The 23356-nt window shown below is 44.6% G+C and overlaps 2 protein-coding genes across 4 annotated transcripts in view; one reads left to right on the plus strand and one right to left on the minus strand.

Moving 5' to 3' along the window:
- Rnf24 (ring finger protein 24) overlaps positions 1–7240 on the plus strand; it is a 58576-nt gene extending 51336 nt beyond the window's left edge. For both annotated transcript variants that reach the window (XM_042694301.1, XM_042694302.1), the window contains 4 exons: positions 1020–1062; positions 3343–3384; positions 5283–5362; positions 6356–7240. In XM_042694301.1, the coding sequence (XP_042550235.1) occupies positions 1020–1062; positions 3343–3384; positions 5283–5362; positions 6356–6494 (304 nt within the window). In that variant the 3' untranslated portion in view covers positions 6495–7240. The remainder of the gene's footprint in view (positions 1–1019; positions 1063–3342; positions 3385–5282; positions 5363–6355) is intronic.
- A 7804-nt stretch (positions 7241–15044) lies between these two features.
- Pank2 (pantothenate kinase 2) overlaps positions 15045–23356 on the minus strand; it is a 30282-nt gene continuing 21970 nt past the window's right edge. For both annotated transcript variants that reach the window (XM_042694300.1, XM_042694299.1), the window contains 2 exons: positions 21321–21446; positions 15045–15284 (listed from right to left, as the gene is read on the minus strand). In XM_042694300.1, coding sequence (XP_042550234.1) covers positions 15234–15284; positions 21321–21446 — 177 coding nt within the window. In that variant the 3' untranslated portion in view covers positions 15045–15233. The remainder of the gene's footprint in view (positions 15285–21320; positions 21447–23356) is intronic.

The following is a 23356-nucleotide window of genomic DNA, read 5'->3' on the forward strand; positions in this document are numbered from 1 at the left end:
GGCTCATGCTTATAAGCCTACCTGCTCAGGAGGCTGAGATCTGAGGATTGTTGTTTGAAGCCAGCCCAGGCAGAAAAGTCTCTAAGAAACTCATCTCTAATTAACTACTCAAAAACATGAATGAGATGAAAAGAGCAAACAGCTTACACTAAGCAAAAAGAAATGTACATATCACCCAGTTTGGAAGAAATAGTTGTATTGTCAAAACTTACAGAATTCACAAACTTTATAGACCATGATAATGACAATTTGCCTTGTGAAGATTAAAATGTATTTGTGACTTTAACTAAGTATCACAATCCCATAATACTGTGAAATTTAGGTAAACGCTTAAGTCTCAATTAAAAAACAAACAGGAAGTGTCACTGCACTGTGGCTCAAAATGGTAGAACACTAGCCTTGAACAAAAAGAGCTCAGGGACAGTGCCCAGGCCCTGAGTTCAAGCCCCACAACTAACAAAAAAAATCATTCTACAGTGCTAGGAGTCCACATAGGGATACCTCTAGGGGACAGATATTGAATGAGGGGTCAATTCACAGGCTTCAGGGGTGTTGGAAATGTACTATGTTTTGCTACCAGTGATAATTACACTAGAATACACATTTTAAACATATTTTATCTGTATACTTAAGGGATATTTGTGTGTGTGTGTGTGTGTGTGTGTGTGTTTTACAGTAGCTGGGTTTGAATTCAGGGCATCCAGCTTGCTTGGCTTAGTTGCTTGGCTGGCACTCTACCACTCAAGCCAGGCATTCAGCCCTGTGCTTTCAGAGATGTCGTTTTGAGAACTTTTCTACCCATGCTGGCTTCAAACCTCTACCACCCCCTGAGTAGTTGATTACAGGTGTAACTACAAGTACCCAGTTTTGTTAACATATTTCTTGCTTTAAGACTTTCTTTTCATGAGATTTCTCTTCCATTGGATAACATTCACAGTTCACTGGTACTTTTTCACAGCGAGGTAAGAGAGATGTCGTTTGGGAAATCTCAGTATCAACATTGTTCCTTTGTCTTTTAGGCTAAGACATCAAGCACACAAAGAATTTTATGCCTACAAACAGGTGAGAAATTTAATTCTGATTGATTCTGATTATATGTCCCCCTCCCCAAAAAAACTTTGAGGACTGAGATTTCCACTCAAGTTAAACTGGAACTATATTTACTTGTGTTCATTTTAACATTCCACCTGTCAGTTTTGACGTACAAAATATACCAGCTTCATTCTCTCACATTTTCCTTTCTTTTATTAGTATTATCTAGAGCTACAAAAAGTGATACAATAAATATAAACAGCAAGGGAACTTGAACCAAAAGTATTGCTGTAGTTTGTAACCCATGCAGCTGCCATCTAATACCAGAGTTCAGAGACTGCTAAGTGAATTTTTTCCTCCTCCATTAAAGTCATAACTGTTCTCTGGAGGTGGCCAGCTGTGGTGCAGTAATCTCATCTGCCTTTCATATGTTTCATCCTTTGTACTACACATTTGCTTAAGTCACACACACAAGTCTGCTATCCTGCATCATACATGTGCAATCATCACCCGCTGCCACTCCCCTCATCTTTAATTATCAGTTTTCTTGAAAGTAGTTTTTCTTTTTTTGTCAGTCCTGGGGTTTGAACTCTGGGCCTGAGCACTGTCCTCAGCTCTTCAGCTCAAGGGGAGCACTCTACCACTTGAGCCACAGCGCCACTTCCCGTTTTCTGGTTTATTGGAGATAAGAGTTTCACGGACTTTCCTGCCCGGGCTGGCTTTGAACCATGATCCTCAGATCTCAGCCTCCTGAGTAGCTAGGATTTCAGGTGTGAGCTACTGGCTCCCAGCTTAGTAGTTTTTCTTGAATGTAGTTTTTCCTTCTATGTGTCATCCATTGACATTTTATCCCTGACGGGAAACAGCAGACCTTGATTTTCTCTAATTTTCGTTTTACCCTGATAAGGACATTTTTGTTGTCCTTAGCTTCCCCCACCCCTACTTGGTCCCCTAGATAGAAAGGGAAGCAGCTTTAGCTTATTTCATCTTTCACTTTGTTGATACAGATATCACAGGACCATTTCATCATTTTATGGTTGTATTTGTTTCTGTTTATCTTTTGGCCATGCATTTTTGGCATATTGTCTAGATGACACACTGGCTTCCTTGAGTATCCCACACTCTGCCCCAAACCTTTCATGGAGACTTTTAGTGCTGGACATTCAAGTGTCCTAAGTGAATGAGTCTTTTTATCGTAGTTCTACCATAGTCTTGACAGCCCCCAAGCTGCTTTCATGTAGGCTGACAGGAAGTAAAATTGGCCTTGGTGCTCAGCTTCATTTGGTGAAGCTGATAGAACTGAGCAGGTTAAAACAGACTGTAAACTTGAGCTTTATGCACAAGAACTTTTGTACACCCCTATGGAGCTGCATGGTAGCTTCCACTTGGTATTTCTCTGACTTGCCTGTTGAATCAAAACCAGTTTTGACTCAAGTGTAAGACATATAAGATTTATAATTCTCATGTTTATTTGCCTATTTTTTTTCAACTTTAAGATAAAACATAACTCAAGTTTATTCTCAAAAGAAAAGTTAATAGAATTCTGCTTTCTTAGAACTTTGTACATTTTAACTCTTAACCTGGTCACCACAGATTCAGGCAAACATAGACAAACTTGAATGAATTTTTAGCCCATGAACATAACTGAGCGAAGAGTTAAAGTTTACTGAGGACATTGATGTATAAGACTTCCAAAATTAAGACTGACTTTCATAAGTTACTAATCAGTATCATCACCCAGTAAGGACTTACAAGTCATATGGCAGTCAATCTCCACTAATCTTATCATTTACTCTAGAGGGGCGTGTGTTAATATTCTCCCAAGATTTAATCTATTCTCAGATTTTAAACGTTTTTGCAGAATATCTGCTTTTACAAATAAAAGATAAGTGTTGTTTAAAGTATACTGCCTCACGTTGTATTGAGCATGAAGAAAACTATACATATTTGTGAGGAGAGTGAGAAATGTTTCAGATTTAAAAGGGAATTTTAAAGTTGCAGCTTTAACATGGCATGAGCAGTGTGTGTGTGTGTGTGTGTGTTTGTGTGTACACATGCGCTAGTACTAGGCTTGAACTTGGGGCCTTGTGAAACATGATGCTTTTTAGTTTTTTGCGCATGGCTTGTGTCTTCCACTTGAGCCATACCTTCAGTTCTGCATTTTGCTGATTAATTGGAAATGGGGTCTCTCATAGTTTTTTTTTTTTGGTCAGGGCTGGCTTCAAAAGAGGATCTTCAGATCTCAGCCTCCTAGGATTACAGGCCTGAAACACTAGCGCCCAGATTAAGAGCATTCTGTTTATCTTACAGGTTATACTAAAAGAGAAAGTAAAAGAACTGAATTTACATGAGGTAAGTTTGTGCCAAGTATTTTCATCTTTTCTGGGGTCATTTTCTAATTGAAAATGCTCTTCTGTGGTATGTGTAAATGCCTTTACTTTCAGAAGTTGAAGATAGCCTTATTTTGCTCAGCTTCATAGACTCTTTGTCAGTAAGAGCACATAAAAAGCAGCTGACAACAGCAACATACCTTGTTTTCGGTAGAGCTGATGCCCATGTAGGGTTTCATAGCAGTAGGGATCCTGTCTGCTAATACGCTATATGACAAGAACACAGAAATAAATTCATTTTCCTGCTCCAGTTGAATTTGAACTAATTGCATCTGTGAAACTATTCTCAAAGTTCCCCTCTCATCAGTGGCACACAAAAGGCAGTGATTATTTCATGGGTGGGGGTTGGACAGTAAGGCAGACATGGAACCAGGAAGGACACAAGTAAAGACTGGAACCCAGGCTGGGAAGTTGGCTCAGTGGTAGAGCGCTTGCCTTGCATGCATGAGGCCCTGGGTTCGATTCTTCAGTACCACATAAGCAGAAAAAAAAAGCCGGAAGTGGCACTGTGGCTCAAGTGGTAGAGTGCTAGCCTTGAGTTGAAGAGCTGAGGGACAGCACCCAGGCCCAGAGTTCAGGCCCCACGACCAGACCAAAAAAAAAAAAAAGACTGGAACCCTAGGAAAGGTCCAGCTCTGAAGCCACAGGGTGGTGCAGGGGGCTCAGCTCACTGATGTTACTCTAAGTAAACCTAGGCATGTATCTCCTCTATGCTTTAAGATAGATAGTCTGTAAGTCTTTTTAACATTATTTTTGTGTTTCCTCTCACTATAAATGTCCAGAATTTGTTTTGGGTTTGTGCAGGGGGTTGGTTGCTTGGTTGGTTGGTTTTTGTGCCTGTACAGGAGCTTGAAATCAGGGCCTAGGCACTATCCCTTAACTTTTTGGCTCCAGGCTAGCTCTCTTATCACTTTAAGTCACAGCTCCACTTCTAGAGTTGTAGGGGTTTTTTGGTGATTAATTGGATATAAGAGTCTCATGGCCTCTGCTGCTTTGGCTGACTTTGAGGCCTGACTGCAGTGCTCAAATCTCAGCTTCCTGAGTAGTTAGAATTACAGGTATGCGCCACCAATGCCCAGCCAGAATTTGTATTTGTTTTTACTTTTTATTTTTATTTTAATTGAGTGAACTTTTAATATGACCAAGACAGATACTGACAGAAAGACAGAGTCAGAGTTGGAGGCCCAGGAACTATTAATAGCATGTTACTACAAGACAGTCATAACAGAGGACTGAGCAGGTGTAAGCCAGCCCTGCAGTGAATGCTAGGAGCCAGAGACTGGACTGGGTCTACAGAGCATCCTAGAGGAAGTGAGTTCATGTACATGTGCCAGGGAAAGTCTTGTATTTATTTTTTATTGTCAGTTGTGGGGCTTGAACTTGGGGCCTGGGCATTGTCCCTGAGCTCTTTCGCTCAAGGCTAGAACTCTACCACTTCAAGCACAGCACCCCTTCTGGTTTTCTGGTGTTTAATTGGCGAGAAGAGTGTCATGGACTTTCCTTCCTGGGCTGGATTTGAACTGTGATCTTGAGATCTCAGCTTCCTGAGTAGCTAGGATTACAGGCATGAGCTACCAGCCCCTGGCTGGGAGAAAGTCTTGTGAGTGATCTGGCATACTCTTTGTAGAAAAAGTTCTGCTTGTTTTCCCTTTCCTTCTGCCCACCCCCTTCAAAATGCTCACTAGAAAGAACATGAGTCTTTTTCTTCAGAGTCCTTGTTCTGACCAGCTCCTTCCTTTCACTTAAGTTTTAGAACATTGTAAATTCTTCAGATAGTCAGGCCTCTCAAGAGCCTGTCCAGTTTCTGACCTGGGCATATACCTACCAGATGTGTGTTTTCATTTCTAACTCGCCTTTCAGCTCTGTGCGGTGTGTCTGGAAGACTTCAAGCCTCGAGATGAGTTGGGGATCTGTCCATGTAAGCATGCCTTCCACAGAAAGTGAGTATTAGTGTGGGATATTTTAAGGGAGGGCAGTTTTTGAGAGGTCTATGTAAACTTTTTTTAGGAGGGGTGAAGTGAGTGATGATACTAGGACTTGAATTAGAGGTCTTGTTCTTGCTAAGCAAGTTCTCTACCACTTGAGCCACACCCTGAGCACTACTAGCCTTGAACTCTTGAATCTTCTGCCTCAGCCTCCCAAGTGCTGGGGTTATAGGCATGAACCACACTTGGCTTGGTGAAGAATTATTCAGTATGATCCAACTTTGAATCACATCAGCCAACTTACTGTGGGCTTTGAGGCAGTGCCCAACAAGCTTGACAACTTCACAATTGGCCTGTGATGCCGAAAGCTGATAGCATCCCATGGGGTAAGGGGGGGGGAGTGAGGGGCTGGACGTGACCTTAGGAGAGCAGACCAGGAAAGTAGAACGTGATACCACACACTCAGGCACAGAGCCAGCCAAACCCACACCTCTTTGGAGCCATGCTGTAAACAGTTCTTTAGATGGAACTTTCCAATGTCAGCTTCCGTCTCCTAAAATGCACTTTAATCAAAACCATAGTTATTTTAAATCAAAATAAAGTCAGAATATAAATGGTAGTATGGGGTGCCTCACTCCCTTCCTGAAGGCATATTAGTATCCTCCTTCTCTTGCAACTTTGTGGATTATATTGGTAATTTTTGTTCTTCCTACTATTGCCCACCCCCACCCCCACCCCACTCCGCTTCTCAGTGTGCTCAGTTCCTCTTTGGAAAGTTGTGGGCTGGTATCTTAGTGTCACCATGTAGAAGACAGGAGCACGGGCTTCCCCCCCAGGCTCATATGCATTCTCCACCTCTGGTGGGCCTCCCTGGGCCTCGTACCAGACTCCTCCCACTGTAGCCCTGGTGACAGAGCAGTTCACTGTCTGTGGCAACTGGGAGATCAGGGCATGGGCTGCCACGTGCCTGGAATTGACATCTGCCTCCTGGGCATCTCATTTTCACAGGTGCCTTATTAAGTGGCTGGAGGTTCGGAAAGTGTGCCCCCTGTGCAACATGCCAGTTCTGCAGCTGGCCCAGTTGCACAATAAGCAGGACCGTGGGCCCCCCCAGGGGCCCCTCCCTGGGGCAGAGAACATTGTATAGCTCACTGCAAGGATGAGATGGTTGGATACATCCATGGAGCCAGGAAGAACAGGAGCAGGCTCCATCCTCGCTGCTCTCTGCCTCAGGCACCAGCTGCCACTTCCTTTGCCTCGTGAACTTGTGGGCCAGCCAAGCTGGGAATTTTGGCATCTGGGTCTTGTGACAACCAAAGCACTGACAACCCCACGCCAAGACAAGTGGATGAGCCTACAGGTTTGGTTCCAGAAACTTCCATGAGCATCTCTGGCTAACTCCATTACACTCTTTTAACTCCCAGACACTTACCTCCATTTCAAGGCAAATCATTATCAAACAGAAGGGAAGATAAATACAGGTGTTGGGGCCAGGGGTTGCAGGCAGGTCTTTGCAGCCCAACCCCTGTGGATGGCTAAGCAGCCATGCAGGTCTCCATGCCTTTGTAGCCACAAACCCTCCTGATGGCCCTGAGCCAAGTGAGACCAGCAGTTCCGTCGGCTGAACAGTAGTTCGTGAGACAGTGCCCACAAGACTTTTCATGTTGTAAGGCCATCTAGGACCCCAAGGGCTCTGGGTACAACAGCAGCAGTGTCCCCACACTACTCCCCACCTCCAGTTTACAACTCGTACTATCAAGTCATCTAAGCTGAAACATTCAATGCACTTGGAAAGGCTTGGTCAGGAGCCATTTCCTCTTTTATCATTTCCCCCTCCTTTTAAAACACCAGTTAAACCTATTAGGAGCCCCAGTAGGGGCTTGTCCTGAGCCCACACTGGCTGCTGGACTCAGCCTACTCAGCGGGGTGTGGGGAGAGGAGCTGCTATGCACTCCTCCCTCAGCTGGCCCCAAAGAGGTGCATCTTTCTGAGACAGGCTGGGCCCCCCCTGGCCTGGCTGGCTGAAGAGGATGCTGACCCTTTTGCCTCCCTTTCTTCCTCTCTTCTCAGTCCTAGATGAAAAGGATACGGACCCCTTTGCCTTTCTTCCTGTTCTTTCCTCTCTTGCCCTTTCCACTTGGGGGGAGGGGGAGGGAAGGCCTATCATTAACTTTTAAACAGTTTATCCCAGCTAAGACCCCTATGTACTCTTGAAACCTGAAGCTGGTAATCCGCTAGTTGTAAATAGTTTCAGGAAGCTCCTGCAGGGAGCTATTGTGTGTGCCTCGGTACCTGGACGTAAGATAACTAACCAAGTGTCTTTATAGGAGAGAAGTGCATGCTGCTCTTTGGTTCTTTCTGTCCAACTTTTCTAGAAATACTCAAGTCCATTAGAATCTGTGAACACTGTGTGAATTAGCCATGTGAAGCAGCAGTGGGTGAGACAGAACATTCTTCTCCTGGCCTGCTCTCCCCATCCCTTGTCACAAGAGTGCTGCCACACCTCATCAACCACTTTGCTCCACTCCAGCTCCATCCGCAAGTGTGAGTAGAGAAGCACCCTCTGTATGGCATGGAGACAGGATGGAAGCGGGTCTTTGCTGCTTTGTTCATAAGATGTCTCCAGGAATCTTTTCTAGAACTCAGACTCTACCATCTTAGAACAAGAGAGAACTTGCCCTTGTCTTGGATATCTGAGGTCAGATGAGGAAAAGTTTCCACTTGCCTAGAAAAGTTCTGGGGAAGCCAGCATGGTGGTACATGCCTGTAATCCCAACATTCGGGAGGCTGAGGCAGGAGGATCACAAATTTGAGGCCAGCCTGGGCTACATAGTGAGATCCTGTCTCAAAGAAAAGAGCAGAATCCAGTTTGGAAAATTACAAATCCACTTGGTCAGAACTGGCTGTTTCCTGTGACATGCCTATCTGTGACATGCCAACTGAACTACTTCCTACAAAGACCAAGAGAAGTGTGAATGATTTCATATATACATCTTAGCCTGTCTGGCCCCCACTGGGACTCTAAACACTCGTAAATGCGCGTACTTCCCTCCCTTCTGTGTTCTGTATGTAGCATGATAGAGCTGAATGCTGCAACACCCAGTTTACAGTGAAGTGTTTTGGTGATCAACGTCAGACACGGGCTTGCTTCTGTCCTCATAGCATTAATGGAACATCTACCATTTCCCATGGCATGACCCCTTTTGTTATAGGACTTCCCTAGGAAAGTTTTTTCCCCCCTTCAAAGGAGGAATTCTATATGATCTATACTGCAAATTATTGCCACTCCCAGCTTTTGGAGATCCTGACCTTTCACCTGTAGCCCTTTTCTGTCCCTGTGCTCAATATTAAGATAGCCCCAGCAACACCCTGTACTTGTTTAAAGACAAAATCATCTGGCAGAGTCAAAGTTCCAGATAGTTGAAATGGACGGCATCTACCCTGGATAGTCAGGACCAGTGGAGGAAAGCAGAGGAATTTTCTGCACTCTGTTCTGGGCCTGCCATGCCCAGACAAGGAGCCAATGACGTGTTTTCAACCCTTGTGAATCAAAGGGCTTCTTAAAAGGTATTACAAGTGCTAGAAGAGTATTCTTTCGGCTGTCTTCTCCAGACTAGGGGTTAAGAGGGGGTCTCCTGCTATAGCAGGCCCAGCACCACGCTGGGTAATTCTGGCAACTCAGCCACAGGACCCAAACATGTTTGCTCCTGACCTCTGGGTTCCCCACCAGAGCTTCCCTGTGCATCTGCATTACTGGATGAGTTAAGAGATCCCTTTACACATTCTTGGCTCAGGCCCTATCCAGGGAGGCTACCCTTTTTGTATCCATCTCCATGAGCTGCTGATCTATTGTCAGTGTGTACCTAGCATGGAGATTCTGGTCAGCTCTTGGATGACTGGTTGGTGAACTTGTGTGTCTTAAGCAGCTCAAAGACTGGTTGCCACTGTGTGCTATGAATTAATGGAGCATAACTCAGTACAGCTGGACTCTGTGGTTATAGGTGCCAAGGAAGACAACTAAATTCAGTTTGCTGTAGAAACAGAATGAACCCAAATGATGATTCCTGGTTGGATTAGCATAAAGCAAAAGCTGCTGGCTTTCTGTGAAGAGAAAGCAGATTTGGTTAGGCCTCACAACTAATGCCCTCACAGGTATGCTCACCCAGCCAGGGAACAGGACAAAAAATTGACCCAGTGGGGACAGGTGGTCTCTGAGGAAGGTTCAGATTAAGAAATACAGAGGAAGCTGGGTGTCGGTGGCTAGCACCTGTAATCCTAGCTACTCAGGAGGCTGAGATTGGAGGATCATGGTTTAAAGTCAGCCCAGGCAGGAAAGGCCGTGAGACTCTTTGCCCCAATAAACCACTCAGAAAACCGGAAGTGGCGCTGTGCTCAAGTGGTAGAGCGCTAGCCTTGAGCTGAAGAGCTGAGGGACAGTGCTCAGGCCGAGTTCAAGCCCCATAACTGATTAAAAAAAAAAAAAAAATACAGAGGAGCCCCCACCACTGCCAAGTATTGGTTGACAAATGTGTATCTTTTTTATAGCCCCATTCCAAAACATGCCATCTGCATGGCGTGGTTCCACTCTAAATTTGAATGACTACAGTGAATGTGCAGAGCCTGAGCTCTAGGCAGAAGTGCACTGAGCAGGTGGATTAGCGCACTCCTTGTGCTTTAGGCAGCCCAGCTCTTCAGAGCCCTTTTTTGTATGTGAAACTAATAAGAAAACTCAGTAAAGCAAAACGAAGAGTAGACTGAAAACAGGTCATCACTAGGATGAGAGTGACAGTAATTTTTACCTGGCACAAGTTTTCACTGAAATATAAGAGAATCTTTTCTTATCCACCACTTGGGGATTACAGTAACAGTGTCCTTATCACCTCTTGGGACAATGGTCCAGTCAGGGGCCTGTAAGCACCAGGCCTAGGGGCTGCAAACACCGTCTGTGTTATATTTTCTGGGTGATTCAGGTCAGAGAATTGAGAGCCTCAGAGCTTGAGGGCTTTTCTGGGGCTTGAATAAACCTGCATCTTCTCCTGTTTCTCTTGGCCCACAGTGCACTAACTTGGCTGCTCAGTGTTCATCATCCTTTGAATTTTAAATAGGTAATCCCTGCACAAGGCTCACAAATCACAAAAAAATTCAGTCTTCCTTACACTCCTCACTAAAGGAGTACCCACTGTTTCTTGTTTAAATTTCCAGGGATTATTTATGTATATTCACACATACACACGTCTGTATGTTTATGTAATCTTTCTCCATTTTACCCACATAAAGCAGCCAGGTATATTTGATGAATATTCCCATTTGTGTGGCAAGAGCCATTCAGGTAGTTGTTAAATACCTATAAAAGATGAGCCCAGAATTATGGGACATTTTAACAATTACATTCCCTTTGACTAAAGCATACCTTGATGGCAATGTATCGGAATTCTACTTCCCTATACACTCAAACACAGTAATCTCTTCCTTATCCCCAAATGCCCAGCTGATCCAAGACCACCACCAGTCCTGATGTGCAACATGCCCCTCCTAGCAGGCTCTGTAACAAGACCAACTCCTGGGGGTACCCAGAGAAACTGCTCCATGGGACCAGTGTCCAGTGGGAGTAGCTACAGCTGCTCCAGGCTCCTAGGCAGGCACCAGTGGCTTTTGAGGTAATTTGTGCCCAGCAGCTGAAAGCTTGTCCTATGGCTCAATTGCCCCATCTCCAGACTGAACAGTGAAGCTCTGCCAAAGTATCCACAAGTTCTCTCCTCATACTTATGAACACTTTCAGAAGCAAATGAATTTTCCCCTGGCTCTTTCTTTCCAAGTAACAAAAAACACAATGCACTAGTAACTTTTTACAATTTCACTTTTGCCCTCTAAAGAAATGAATGCTAAAGCTGCTTCTCCAGGCAGTCCTGAGAGAGGCACAGGCCCACGCCTCCCTCTCCCCCACAGCCAGCCAGTGCCTCGGCCCTCACTTGCCACCTAAGAGAACCTCCAAACCTGCAGAATTCTGTGAGCCCCTCCTTCAAGATACTTAGAGAATCCCTGACCTGGATTGGTGTCTTTCCCTAGAATTTCCTAAATAGATGTAAAGTCAAATATGGTATAAATTCTCACATTCACAAGAGAGAGCTGGAAAATACCAAGTCATGGCTTTTTAGTAAAATCAACAAAGGATGCCATGTGACATGGAACATGGTTCCACAAGTGACAGCACAGAGAAAAGCAAAGGTCTGTCCAAAAAACCTTTTTCTCATACTCAATTTTAGAACCCAAATTGTAAGATACAAATTATTTTATTCCACTTTCAGACTAAGCATCAGCACTCTTGGCTAACAACCTAGATCCTTGCTCCTATGGCTATAAGCCAGCAAGGACAGGCTTGCTACTTCAGACATGTAGCCCACAACATGGGCCCAAGCGTCAAGGGGCCTGGCTCCAATGAAACTCCCTGTCCCTTACCACCATCACAGGCCTGTGTTTCAGGCCTGCTGCGAACTCTATCCCTCCCTCCACTTCCCTCCCTCCCAGGCCCTGCAAGTACTGAAGGGGCAGGGTAGCCAGTGTTATATTAATAAGTCCCTCTGCCAACAGTCTGGTCTTCCAAAAGTACCCCTGGTAACTGGGCCTCTGGACCTCTTGGTCATGGCTGAAGGGGGAGGGGGGAGAAACATGCAGTTTAGCCCTTTGGGGCTTATTCATTAGATATTGTGTAACGCCTCAAAAAAAGGTTTATGAAATGCTGAGCCTCAGGTTTCATAGACGTGTTTGTACACTAAGAATTCTGCAGCAGAATATTTTTAAACATTCGCAGTTTTTTGTAAGCTATATTTTTGTATATTTAATTGCTATTTTAAGATTTTAATGCATTTTTTGCTAATCACTTGTTTAAAAATAAAACATGCATGTAATTGACCGGAATACATGTAAATAAAGATTTTGAAAATATTTCAGACTGAGCACACTTACATACATTGGCACAACACTTGGAATCTCAAAGTGAGAGGTTATGATCAGCTGAAGCTGGTTACCGGGAACAGGTTACTGGCACAGAAATCTCTGGCCTAATCCCTTCCTGTGGTGTGCACACAGGAGAGGAGCCATGGAGGGAGGGAGAAGACAAGAGGCTCAAATGCAAGCTACAGAGGTGGCTTGGGTTACACTAGCCACCCTATCAATTCTGAGAGTACAGGCAGACACAAGTCAACACCAGCCAACACTCAGGGCAACTTTTAGACTGAGCTCCAATGCCTCCACAGCTCAACTGAATACAAAGACTTGCTTTCACACGCAAGCCCTGAAGTCTGCCAGAAGAAAAACCATTAGGTCCAAAGTCCTGTGGTAAGGCCATTGCTACTACTCTGGCCCCTTATTAGGCCATCTGCAGTTCATCTTTGACCTGTGACTTCAGGAAGACTTCCCAATAAGAATGCTCAAGACCTTGAAGCTGTGTCAGAGTATCCTAACATCTTTATCCAGGTGCCTGCAAAGTCCTCTGCTTCCATCCAGCCATCATAGCCCAACAGCCCGCTAAGCACTGCCTCACCACTCCAACTACCCTTTCCTCACGAGTTCAGGCCACCTTCCTTCTGTAGCCAAAAACCTCTTTGATGCCTCTACTGTGGGGAGGTAAGACCCTAAGGCCACAAAGGTGTTGGCAGACTCATAGGGGCAGCTGTTGAGTGGACAGGTGGTGGCAATGGCCACTGGTTTGATTCAGTGTTAACCTCATTGGCACAGGTTGTCGAGCTAGCAGTAAGCTGGTGTATGGATGTGCACCTCTCTTCATAGCGATGTGCCCTGAAGGGCATAAGAAAGCAGTGTCAGGCTAGAAGAGGCCATGCTGGCTACAGTGATACCTTGACAGTCAAGGTGAGCACTGATGACTGGTGAGAAGACACACAATTGATCTGAGGTCTGGCACCATCTATTGTCAATAGGCTAACAGAAGTGCTCTTCATGTTAAAACTAAGGCCTTGAAACACCTCTCCATTTATAACACAGGACTCACAGGTAACCTGTCATGAACTCTCCCATGTGAGCCAGACATAGTGGCACATATGACTGTATATCCCCGCACTCAAGCAGGTAAAGCAGGAAGACCACAAGTTCAAAGACAGCCTCAACTTATATCAAGACCCATCTCTATAAACAAAAACCCTTCTCATGTGATATTGGGGTGAACACAAGGTAGAACATGAGAAAATGGAGCAAAGCGCTGAGACCAGACAGCCCTGGGCCTGAGTCCAGCTCTGCCATTCCCAGCTATCTGACCATGGGCAAGTTTGCTCCTCTGTGATATGGGAACAGCAAAGACTTAAGGATGAGCCATATAGAGCACTGGTCCCTACCTTCAGAAAGCATCAAGACAAAAGAGCAGAATGTAGCACAGGTGCCTTGAGGGGCAGGCCCAGACCTAGACCTGCTGGAGTTCGTGGGAGTCATCTACAGGAGGGGGGAGGGGGTTCTCAGACACAGGCAGAGAACCACCTGGGGAAAATGAAGGAACAGTGCTGTTAATTCATGGCTGTGTGGGTAATGAGGTGTCACTAAGGAGACAAGACAACTAGAAGAGACAACAGGACAAGAGGATGCAGGAAAATTTCTAAGGCAGCTAAGCAGAAAGTGGCAGCAGCAAGGGAAGAACTGCTGTCCTGCGTCACCAGTGTTCTACAAGGCCCCAGGTGGTGGTATGACTCCCAAGGTGTGCCGAGGCACATGTGAGAAGGCAGCCACGCTCCTAGCCACATGAAATCAGGAGCAGCTGTCAGCCAGCCACCAGGCTCATCCCATGGCCGAAATCCTACCACCCCAGCCCAACTCTGCTGCCCCCACACAGCCAGCACCTAAGCTCTTAACCCATCTTTCCACGTCATCAAAAGGCAGAAACAGCTGACATCTCTCAGCTGCAATGTTTGTTCAGGCCCTCCCTTGCCTTCAGCAGTGAATACTTAATACACAAGGTTGTACAACCTCTAAGGGGAAGGCTTTTTAAAGTACTTTACACAGGAAAAACGTTCAGCCCCTACACCAAGAATCATCTAAACCAATCAGCCTCTCAAGTAGCCTCCTGAGACTTGGTTCCTGCCTGGAAGACCCCTACCCTTTGCTGGCTCAGTTCCTCTGTTATTCAGCCAGAAGGCAAGACCACTCTTCCCATCCCTGGGAGAGACCAACTCTGCTGGCTCTTTATTCTGGGGTCCTAGGGACTATGCTTTTCACGTTCTGATGTTCAGATTTCCTAATCCCCACTACATAAAGGAATTCTTCCAGAAGTCTTTTCTTTCCACACGAGAGCTCCTACAATATAGCAATGTAAAGTAACTGCACTTCTAAAACCTGCTTGTCAAGTTCCAGGTAGAGAATTAACCAGCCCAGTGAAGCTTGCAGAATCTTAAACCATTTTTCAGTGTTCACACAAAGGGTAAATGCAAACCAGAGTAATGTAGAGAAGATGATATCCAAGCACACACTGATAAAACCTGTGATTAGATTCTAACACACAGCAGCTTGCACCGCACTTAGCAAGTTCAAACAGGACACATACAACAGTCAACTGAGCACAGGAATGCAGGACAACTCTGGAAAGCATCTCCAGAAAGATGTGGAGATTCCAAACCACGCCACAGGTTCAACACTGATGTGCTCAAATGAGCAACCTAAGGACAAATCTTCACATTGCCTGGATATGGTCCATGTTTTCTGCCTTTAATATTTCTTTCTGTACTGGTTGCTTAAATTTTTAAGGATTTATCTTGATGACTTAGAAAAATACACTTGTCATTTCTCGCTCTGATTCGGGTAGTACACGATCATAAAACTGAGTCTCTTAAAAAAAACAAGTCCACAGATCCCATTGTGGAAAATTCCAGGAAGCTCTCCCAGGTAACAATCAGGGAATCTTCAACAGTTCAAGAAGTGCTCCAACAGCTCCAAAATAACCCTGAAAAACAATACATCAAAGATAAGAACTCTTTTTTTTTTTTTTGGGGGGGGGGGGGTGGGGGGAGGGGAGTCCAGTTGTGGGGCCTGAACACTGGGCCTGGGCGCTGTCCCTCAGCTCTTCAGCTCAAGGCTAGCGCTCTACCACTTGAGCCACAGCGCCACTTCCGGCTTTTTTCTTTTTGTTTATGTGGTGCTGAGGAATCAAACCCAGGGCCTCAAGCATGCAAGGCAAGTGCCACCTTCCCAACCCCAGAACTCTTTTCCTTGTTACAAGTATTATTACTCCTTAAAGCCAAATGTGACCATTAACTCCTGACCAATTCCCTGAACACCAGCATATGCCCACCTAGAAATCTTGGGGAATTTCCCAACAGATACAGGCCTGTATGTAAAACATGCCCCAGACATACTGGTTCACTGCGGCAAGAGTAAAACCAGAAAAAAGATGAGAGAAAAATGACAGAAAGGGTGACATTGACCAAGAGGCCTTATATTCATAATCTAACATGGAACTGAGCATCTCTTCATGCAACTATCTAATAAAAAAATTAAATGAACTATTCAACTTGTGGGTGGGGATGGGAGGAAAAAACTAGAAGAGAGTGAAGGAAGGGTAACATTTTCCAACAAGAAATGTACTCTTTACCCTACTTATGTAACTGAACCCCACTGTACATCTTTATAATAGCAACAAAAATATTAATTTTTTAAAAAAAGTAAAAACCAAGCCTCTTGCAGGTGTTATAGGGCCCTCTGGACTGTCCTAGAAAACTAGGAGAGCTAACAGAGGCTTGGCACACTTCTCAACAACCAAGGAAGCAAAGTGAGATGGAAAACAGAAGTATAGAAACTGAGGGTCTGACATGGTTGAGGGTGAGAAAGTTGCCACGGAGGACTCACCCACAAGAGGTGACAACAGCAGGAGAGGTCTGTGAATAAGGTCATTACATCAAAATGTGGAAAGGGAGGCAGAAATAAAAGGACCACAGTTCAAGGCCAACCTCTATCTCACAAAAACAGAGAAGGGTACATGGTGTATGAATGTAATCCCAGCTATGCCAGCATAGGTAGAATGACTGCGATCCAAAGCAATTCCAGGAAAAAAGCGTGAGATCCTATCTGAAAACTAAAGCAAACAAAAAAAGGCTGAGATATGATTCAAGAGACAAAAGTACCTGTCCTTGAGTTCAAAACCCCAGTACCACAAAATAAATATATAGAGAGAGTCATTTAGATAAATGGATAAAAATGGATGGTGGGATAAAAAAATTCAAGGAAATAATACCCATATTGACACAGAAAAGACCAACAGGAATCAGAATCTGCAATGTTACATAACCCATCAAGATCTCCAAACCATGAGGGCTATGAGGGCTTTAAAGAAGCTACTCAAGAAAGGCTGAAGATACTGTGTTTGCCTTATGTGCACAAAACCTTGCATACAATCCCAGCACCTAAAAAAGTCGCAGGAAAAAAAAAAAAAAAACAAGAAGATCCTGAGTCTGTTGTGGATTTTCAATTACAAGTGTCTAAGATACCATAAGTAGCAAGGTCTGAACCCCAACAGAAAGGGTGAAGCTAGCCTTGTCCCTGTATTTCCCAGCTTTTCAAAAAGGAAGCTGTACCACCTGCATTATAAAGAGGCCAGAGCTGAAAGAATGACTCAATTGAGAATCATTACACTGAGTTCCATGGAAGACTCAGAAGCCATTAACAATTGTTTTAAAGCAGAGACAGACTGTTGTAATGAAAACAGTAAAGTATGAAGGAGACACAGCAAACTTCCACAACAATCTTTAAGCCAACTTCCTTGGGTAGGAAAACTCAGCAATCAATACTAGAGTCAGGACTGGTACAGGCTGTACTATGAATTCCCCAGAAGAGCAATGCTGCAGCTTAGAAATTTCTTCATCCCGTTGTTGTACCGTTTCTGGTTGTGTTTAGCAACAAGTGACACCCAGAGTGGGGCTCAAACAACCGGTGAACCGAAGTATTTAGAAAAGTCAACTGAAGGACATGGAAGAGTTTGTGACCTGGAAATGCAGGCTAGGACCACAATTCAAGACCATCAGGCAGATAAACAGTGGAAGGATCTTAAAAAACTGCAGTCTTCATGTCAGCCTATATGGTGAAAGGCTGACAATAACCGGAAACCCAGAACTGTCAAAGTGTGGGGCTGTGGTTATGCTTGTGTCTCCACAGGTTCTGCAGACATCTGGCTACCAGCCCAGAAACAAAAACCCAGGAATGAAGAAAAGATCATCCAACATCAAGGAGCCTCTGGAGGAAACCTTCAAGATGATGATGACTGAAGGTACTGGAAGAACAGCACAACAGAACAGCAACCATTCCCACCTGGAGACAGATGAAGAAGCTTTCTCAAGAAGCTGAAAGATGTCTAAAGGAAGCCAGGCACCTGTGTGGCTCAGGCCTGTAATCCTAGCTACTCAGGAGGGTGAGATCTGTGGATCACAGTTCAAAGCCAGCCCATGGAAAAAAAGTCCCTGTGAAACTCATCTCCAATAAACTACTCAAAAAAGTTGGAAGTGGCATTGTGGCTCAAATGGCAGAGCACTAGCCTTGACCACAAAGAGGTTCAGGTACAATACCCAAGCCCTGAGCTCAAGCCCCAGGACCAGCCAAAAAAAAAGAAAGTAAGTTTAGGGGCTGGGAAGGTGGCTCAGTGGTAGAGCACTTGCCTTGCATGCATGAGGCCCTGGGTTCGATTCCTCAGCACCACATAAGCAAAAAGAAAAGAAGCTGGAAGTGGTGCTGTGGCTCAAGTGGTAGAGCGCTAGCCTTGAGCTGAAGAACTGAGGGACAGCGCCCAGGCCCAGAGTTCAAGCCCCACAACTGGACCAAAAAAAAAAAGGACAATGGACAGGAAATTATGCAGTATCTTTGTTTTGTGTTGATAATGGCGCCTGCTAGTACCTCCTGCACAGTGCAAGCCTCTGCTTGGTTGGGGGGGGGAGGGGGTCCCAATGCTGGGTAAACCACTGTACTTACATTATATTGTGATATGTAACAATTCAGAAGTGGGACTTGTCCATTGATATAAAGACTTGAGTTGAAATATTTGGTAAGAAAAGGCTTGAAGGGCCCTGGATAAACATATCTGATCAGTCTAATATCAGATAATATCCAGTTTGGTCTCCCCAGGGGATGAAGGAAAATATAATTGTTCCAAAGCTACCCAAAAGGCATCACCATACATTGGGCCCCTGAATCAGAATTTACCAACTCTTCAAACATATGGCTCCAGTTAGCCATTAATACCATGTGGGCCTCTGATGCCAACCTGTGAGATCTAAAAGGGTTAAAGAGCTTGGCATTCCAGCTCAAAGTCCCCTGGGACACTAAAGGGCTGAGCCCAAGTTAAGGTCAAACAGTAGAGGTCGACAGAGGTAAAAGTTACTACCCAAAGTATGTTTAAATTAGAGCTGCTTGGACACTGTAAGTTTAAAACTTGGAGATGAGATGGATGTCTGTTTTACAGATGGAATGTTTTACTGCTCCCTTCTGCTCCCTAATGATAAGTTGCTTCTATGTATATCTCATATTAATGGCTGCAATCACCAGATAGATTGACACCCTAAGTCTCTGCACTGATCTGAAGTCGCTCCTCCCCCTGTACTCAACTCAATTAAAAAAAAAATGTTAATGGGGGCTGGGAAGGTGGCTCAGTGGTAGAGCGCTTGCCTTGCATGCATGAGGCCCTGGGTTCGATTCCTCAGCACTACATAAGCAAACAGAAAAAAGCCGGAAGTGGCGCTGTGGCTCAAGTGGTAGAGCACTAGCCTTGAGCTGAAGAGCTGAGGGACAGCGCCCAGGCCCAGAGTTCAAGCCCCATGACCGGAGAAATAAAAAAAAATAAAAAAAATAAAAATGTTAATGGATCTTAGGACTTGGTAGCAGAAATCACATCAGGTTTTGGTTCTCCAAAACCTAAAAAAAAAAAAAGAAAACCCTTCAATCAGAGGCCTAACAGCAAATGGAGAAGCTAGGGAGAAATGGTCCAGTAACGCTACATAGAAGGAATCAAGTCAGTAGAAGTGATACGTAAATGAAATGTCTAGCCTACCTGTATAACATATAATATTCTGTGGTTCTCTTCTGGAAATATTTTTAACTGATCTATTCATTTCTAGAACATATAAGCATAATAGCATGTGATCTTGAATTATATCAGTACATAAAAATTGGCATTAAAAAGCACAGAACCACTGGGCACAGGTGGCTCCCACCTGTAATCCTAGCTACTCAGGAGGCTGATATCTGAGGATCATGGTTCAAAGCCAGCCTGGGCAGGAAAGGCCGTGAAACTCTTATCTCCAATAAACCCCCAGAAAACTAGAAGTGGCGTTGTGGTAGAGCACTCACCTTGAAGAGCTGAGGGACAGCACTCAGGCCCAGAGTTCAAGCCCCATGACTGACAAAAAAAACACAACAACACAGAACCCAGAGAAACTACCTTTTTACAGAGCCTGTGCAATGGGGGAAGAAGGGAGAAGACTTCAAGAATATGGCACCAGTGGCTCACACATGTAATCCTACCTACTCAGAAGATCTAAGAATCACAGTGCAAAGCCAGCCAAGGCAGAAAAGTCCATGAGACTCTTATCTCGGGGGGGGGGGGGGGGGGGGGGGGGGGGGGGGGGGGAGTAAACTGTGGCTCAAGGAGCAGAATGATAGGCTTAAGCAAAAAAGCTCAGGGACAGCACCTACACCCTCACCTAAGTTCAAGCTCCAAGACTGGCACACAAAAAAAGGCATTAAAAATATAGCGATATATAAATCAAAGCATTTTCTTAGCCTGGCTCACACCTGCAATCCTAGCTAACTCAGGAGGCTGAAATCTGAGAATCATGGTTCAAAGCCAGCCCAGGCACAAAAGTCTTATTTCCAATGAACTACTTAAAAAAAAAAAAAAAAAAGCTGGAAGTTAGCTCCTTGGCTCAGGTAGTAGAACACTAGCCTTTTTTTTTTTGGGGGGGGGGGGGAGGGGGTCCAGTAGTGGGGCCTGAACTCTGGGCCTGGGCACTGTCCCTCAGCTCAAGGCTAGCGCTCTACCACTTGAGCCACAGCGCCACTTCCAGCTTTTTTCTTTTTGCTTATGTGGTGCTAAGGAATCGAACCCAGGGCCTCATGCATGGAAGGCACGCATTCTACCACTGAGTCACCTTCCCAGCCCTAGAACACTAGCCTTGAATACAAAGAGGCTCCGGGACAGCGTCCGGGCCCTGACTTCAAGCCCCCAAGGGGGGTAGGGGAATGGGATAGGACACATTTTCTTGGGGCTTACTTGGGTGGTTTAGTGCTTGCCTAGTACATTCAAGACCATGGGTTTCATCCTCGGTACCACAAAGAGAAATATTTTTCCCTTAAAATTGCTTAAACTTTTCACTGAAACAGTCAAAACCCCACCTTGCCTTTTATTACATAAACAACAGCTTTCAATTTTTTTTTTTTTTTTTGGTAGTGTAGGGCACTCAGGGCCTGGGCGCTGTCCTTGATCTCTTTTGCTCAAGGCTAACACTCTACCACCTTGAGCCACAGCTCCAGTTCCGATTTTTACGGGGTTAATTGGAAATAAGAGTGTCATGGAGACATTTCTGCAAGGCTGGCAGGTATGAGCCACCAGGCGCCCAGTCAAGAAAATGTCTTGATTTATGTTTTTTTGTTTGTTTGTTTGTTTGTTTTGGGGGGGGGGGGTTCCGGTCATGGGGCCTGAGCTCTGGGCCTGGGCACTGTCCCTCAGCTCTTCAGGTCAAGGCTAATGCTCTACCACTTGAGCCACAGCGCCACTTCCAGCTTTTTTCTTCTGCTTATGTGGTGCTGAGGAATCGAACCCAGGGCCTCATGCATGCAAAGCAAGCGCTCTACCACTGAGCCACCTTCCCAGCCCTATTTCTCTATATTTTTAAAGCTAAACCTCACCATTACAAAACAAGTACTGCAGAGCCCAGCTGTCACAACAACATTAACTGTGCCCTCTGTGTATATGACAATCACCAGAAACAATCCCACTTACCTCATGTTCTGAAAAAAGTGCTTTTAACTGTCCCTTGGACCAATAATCCAAAGCATATGCCAAAAGCCGCATGGCGATCGTATTAACTCTCAAGAAATTTCCAACAAATACCACCTGGTTAATATTCTAAGCACATCAAAAAAGAGCAGTTAGTTTCATTCTTAATTCTTTTCATAGAACCTACACAACACAGCACTATACAGTTTTTAGTAGTGATTTGACTGCTAATCAAATTTAATCCAATTGGTTCAAGGCTAATGAAATTTGATCCCCAAACATCTATGGACCCACTGCATGTATGCTCAAAACTGTCATTAAAAAAAAAACCACACATTTGTATTAAATATGACAAATAAAAACTACTAAATAAAAATGGCATATAGGTAAGTTTACAAAAAAGACTGCAGTTCAAACAAGGAAAGTGCCACAAATGGACACTTTTTCACTAGTGATTGAAATTTTAGACCTAGTAAATTAACAAAAAAAAAACCATGAAATTCCATCCCCAACATTAAATAATAAAATTTATCCACTCAGCCGGGCGCTGGTGGCTCACGCCTGTAATCCTAGCTACTCAGGAGGCTGAGATCTGAGGATCGCGGTTCAAAGCCAGCCCGGGCAGGAGAGACCGTGAGACTCCTATCTCCAATAAACCACCAGAAAACCGGAAGTGGCGCTGTAGCTCAAGTGGTAGAGCGCTCGCCTTGAGCTGAAGAGCTGAGGGACAGCGCCCAGGCCCAGAGTTCAAGCCCCACAACCGACAAAAAAAAAAAAAAAAAAAATTTATCCACGCATTAATGCTAGACTTGATATTAATGGGTGCAGCCCTGTGCACCAAAAGTCACAGCAATTTGTACCAAGATTCATAATCTAGGCCACACTGAACAATCAGAAGTCTAACAAAAAAAAAAAAAAGTGAGCCACAAAACAGCTTCACACACTTAGTGACAGCTGGTGCCCAAATGCCCAACTCTATGGGAATACTTTTAACAACAACAACAAAAATGATCAAATAAGTAGCCATGAAATATATAGTATTGGGCTGGGAAGGTGGCTCAGTGGTAGAGCGCTTGCCTTGTATGCATGAGGCCCTGGGTTCTATTCCTCAGTACCACATAAGCAGAAAAAAAAAGCCGGAAGTGGCATTGTGGCCCAAGTGGTAGAGCGCTAGCCTTGAGCTGAAGAGCTGAGGGACAGCGCCCAAGCCCAGAATTCAGGCCCCACGACCAGACCAAAAAAAAAAAAAAAGAAAGAAAGAAATATATAGTATTTTTTAAGTAAAACTATACAACAGTATGTACCATCAACTAAAATGTTTTAAAATATGTCAATGAATAGTAGTATTCAAATGAATTATCAGTTATGTGATCCCCTAGTATCTTTGATAAAAGATAAAGCCCTGGGTTCAATTCCTCAGCACCACATAAGCAGAAAATGCTGGAAGTGGAGCTGTGGCTCAAGTGGTAGAGCACAAGCCTTGAGCAGAAGAGCTGAGGGACACAGCGCCCAGGCCCAGAATTCAGGCCCCATAACCAAAAAATAAAGACAAATCCTTTTGAGCTTTCCTTTTAAGCCACATTTCCATATAAACCATTTAAAGAATAATGTTTAAACAAGATGTATAAATAGGGAAAAAGCCACTAAGCTGCACCTTCTGGATCCTAGATCCTCTTTCCCTCAGTGCAGCCCATTCTTGGTTCTTTCATAGCCCTGTACAATGCTGCTTGACCCAAATGCTACAAGGCAGCACTGTAAAGAAGCTGAAAGCACAAAGACAGCTCTGCTGAGATGGAGGGCAGCCAGGCAGGCCTTCCTCAGCCTGCTCAGTCTTCTCCCAGCTCCAGTGACTTCCTGTAGATTCCTTCCCAGGGCTCTACAGCTCCAGGTGGGCATAAGTCTAGAATCAGCATTGTTACCCATCATCAAACCCACCCCCATCACTGCCCTACCTTCCTCCACTTTCTCCTCAACAGAGGTCATTTTACCTCTACATTAACAGTATTTATCTCTAGTTAAGTGAAAAAAAGAAATAAAGA

This window comes from Dipodomys spectabilis, unplaced genomic scaffold (assembly GCF_019054845.1).
Source record: "Dipodomys spectabilis isolate Male_0828 unplaced genomic scaffold, ASM1905484v1 ptg000175l, whole genome shotgun sequence".
Classification (NCBI taxonomy): Eukaryota; Metazoa; Chordata; class Mammalia; order Rodentia; family Heteromyidae; genus Dipodomys; species Dipodomys spectabilis.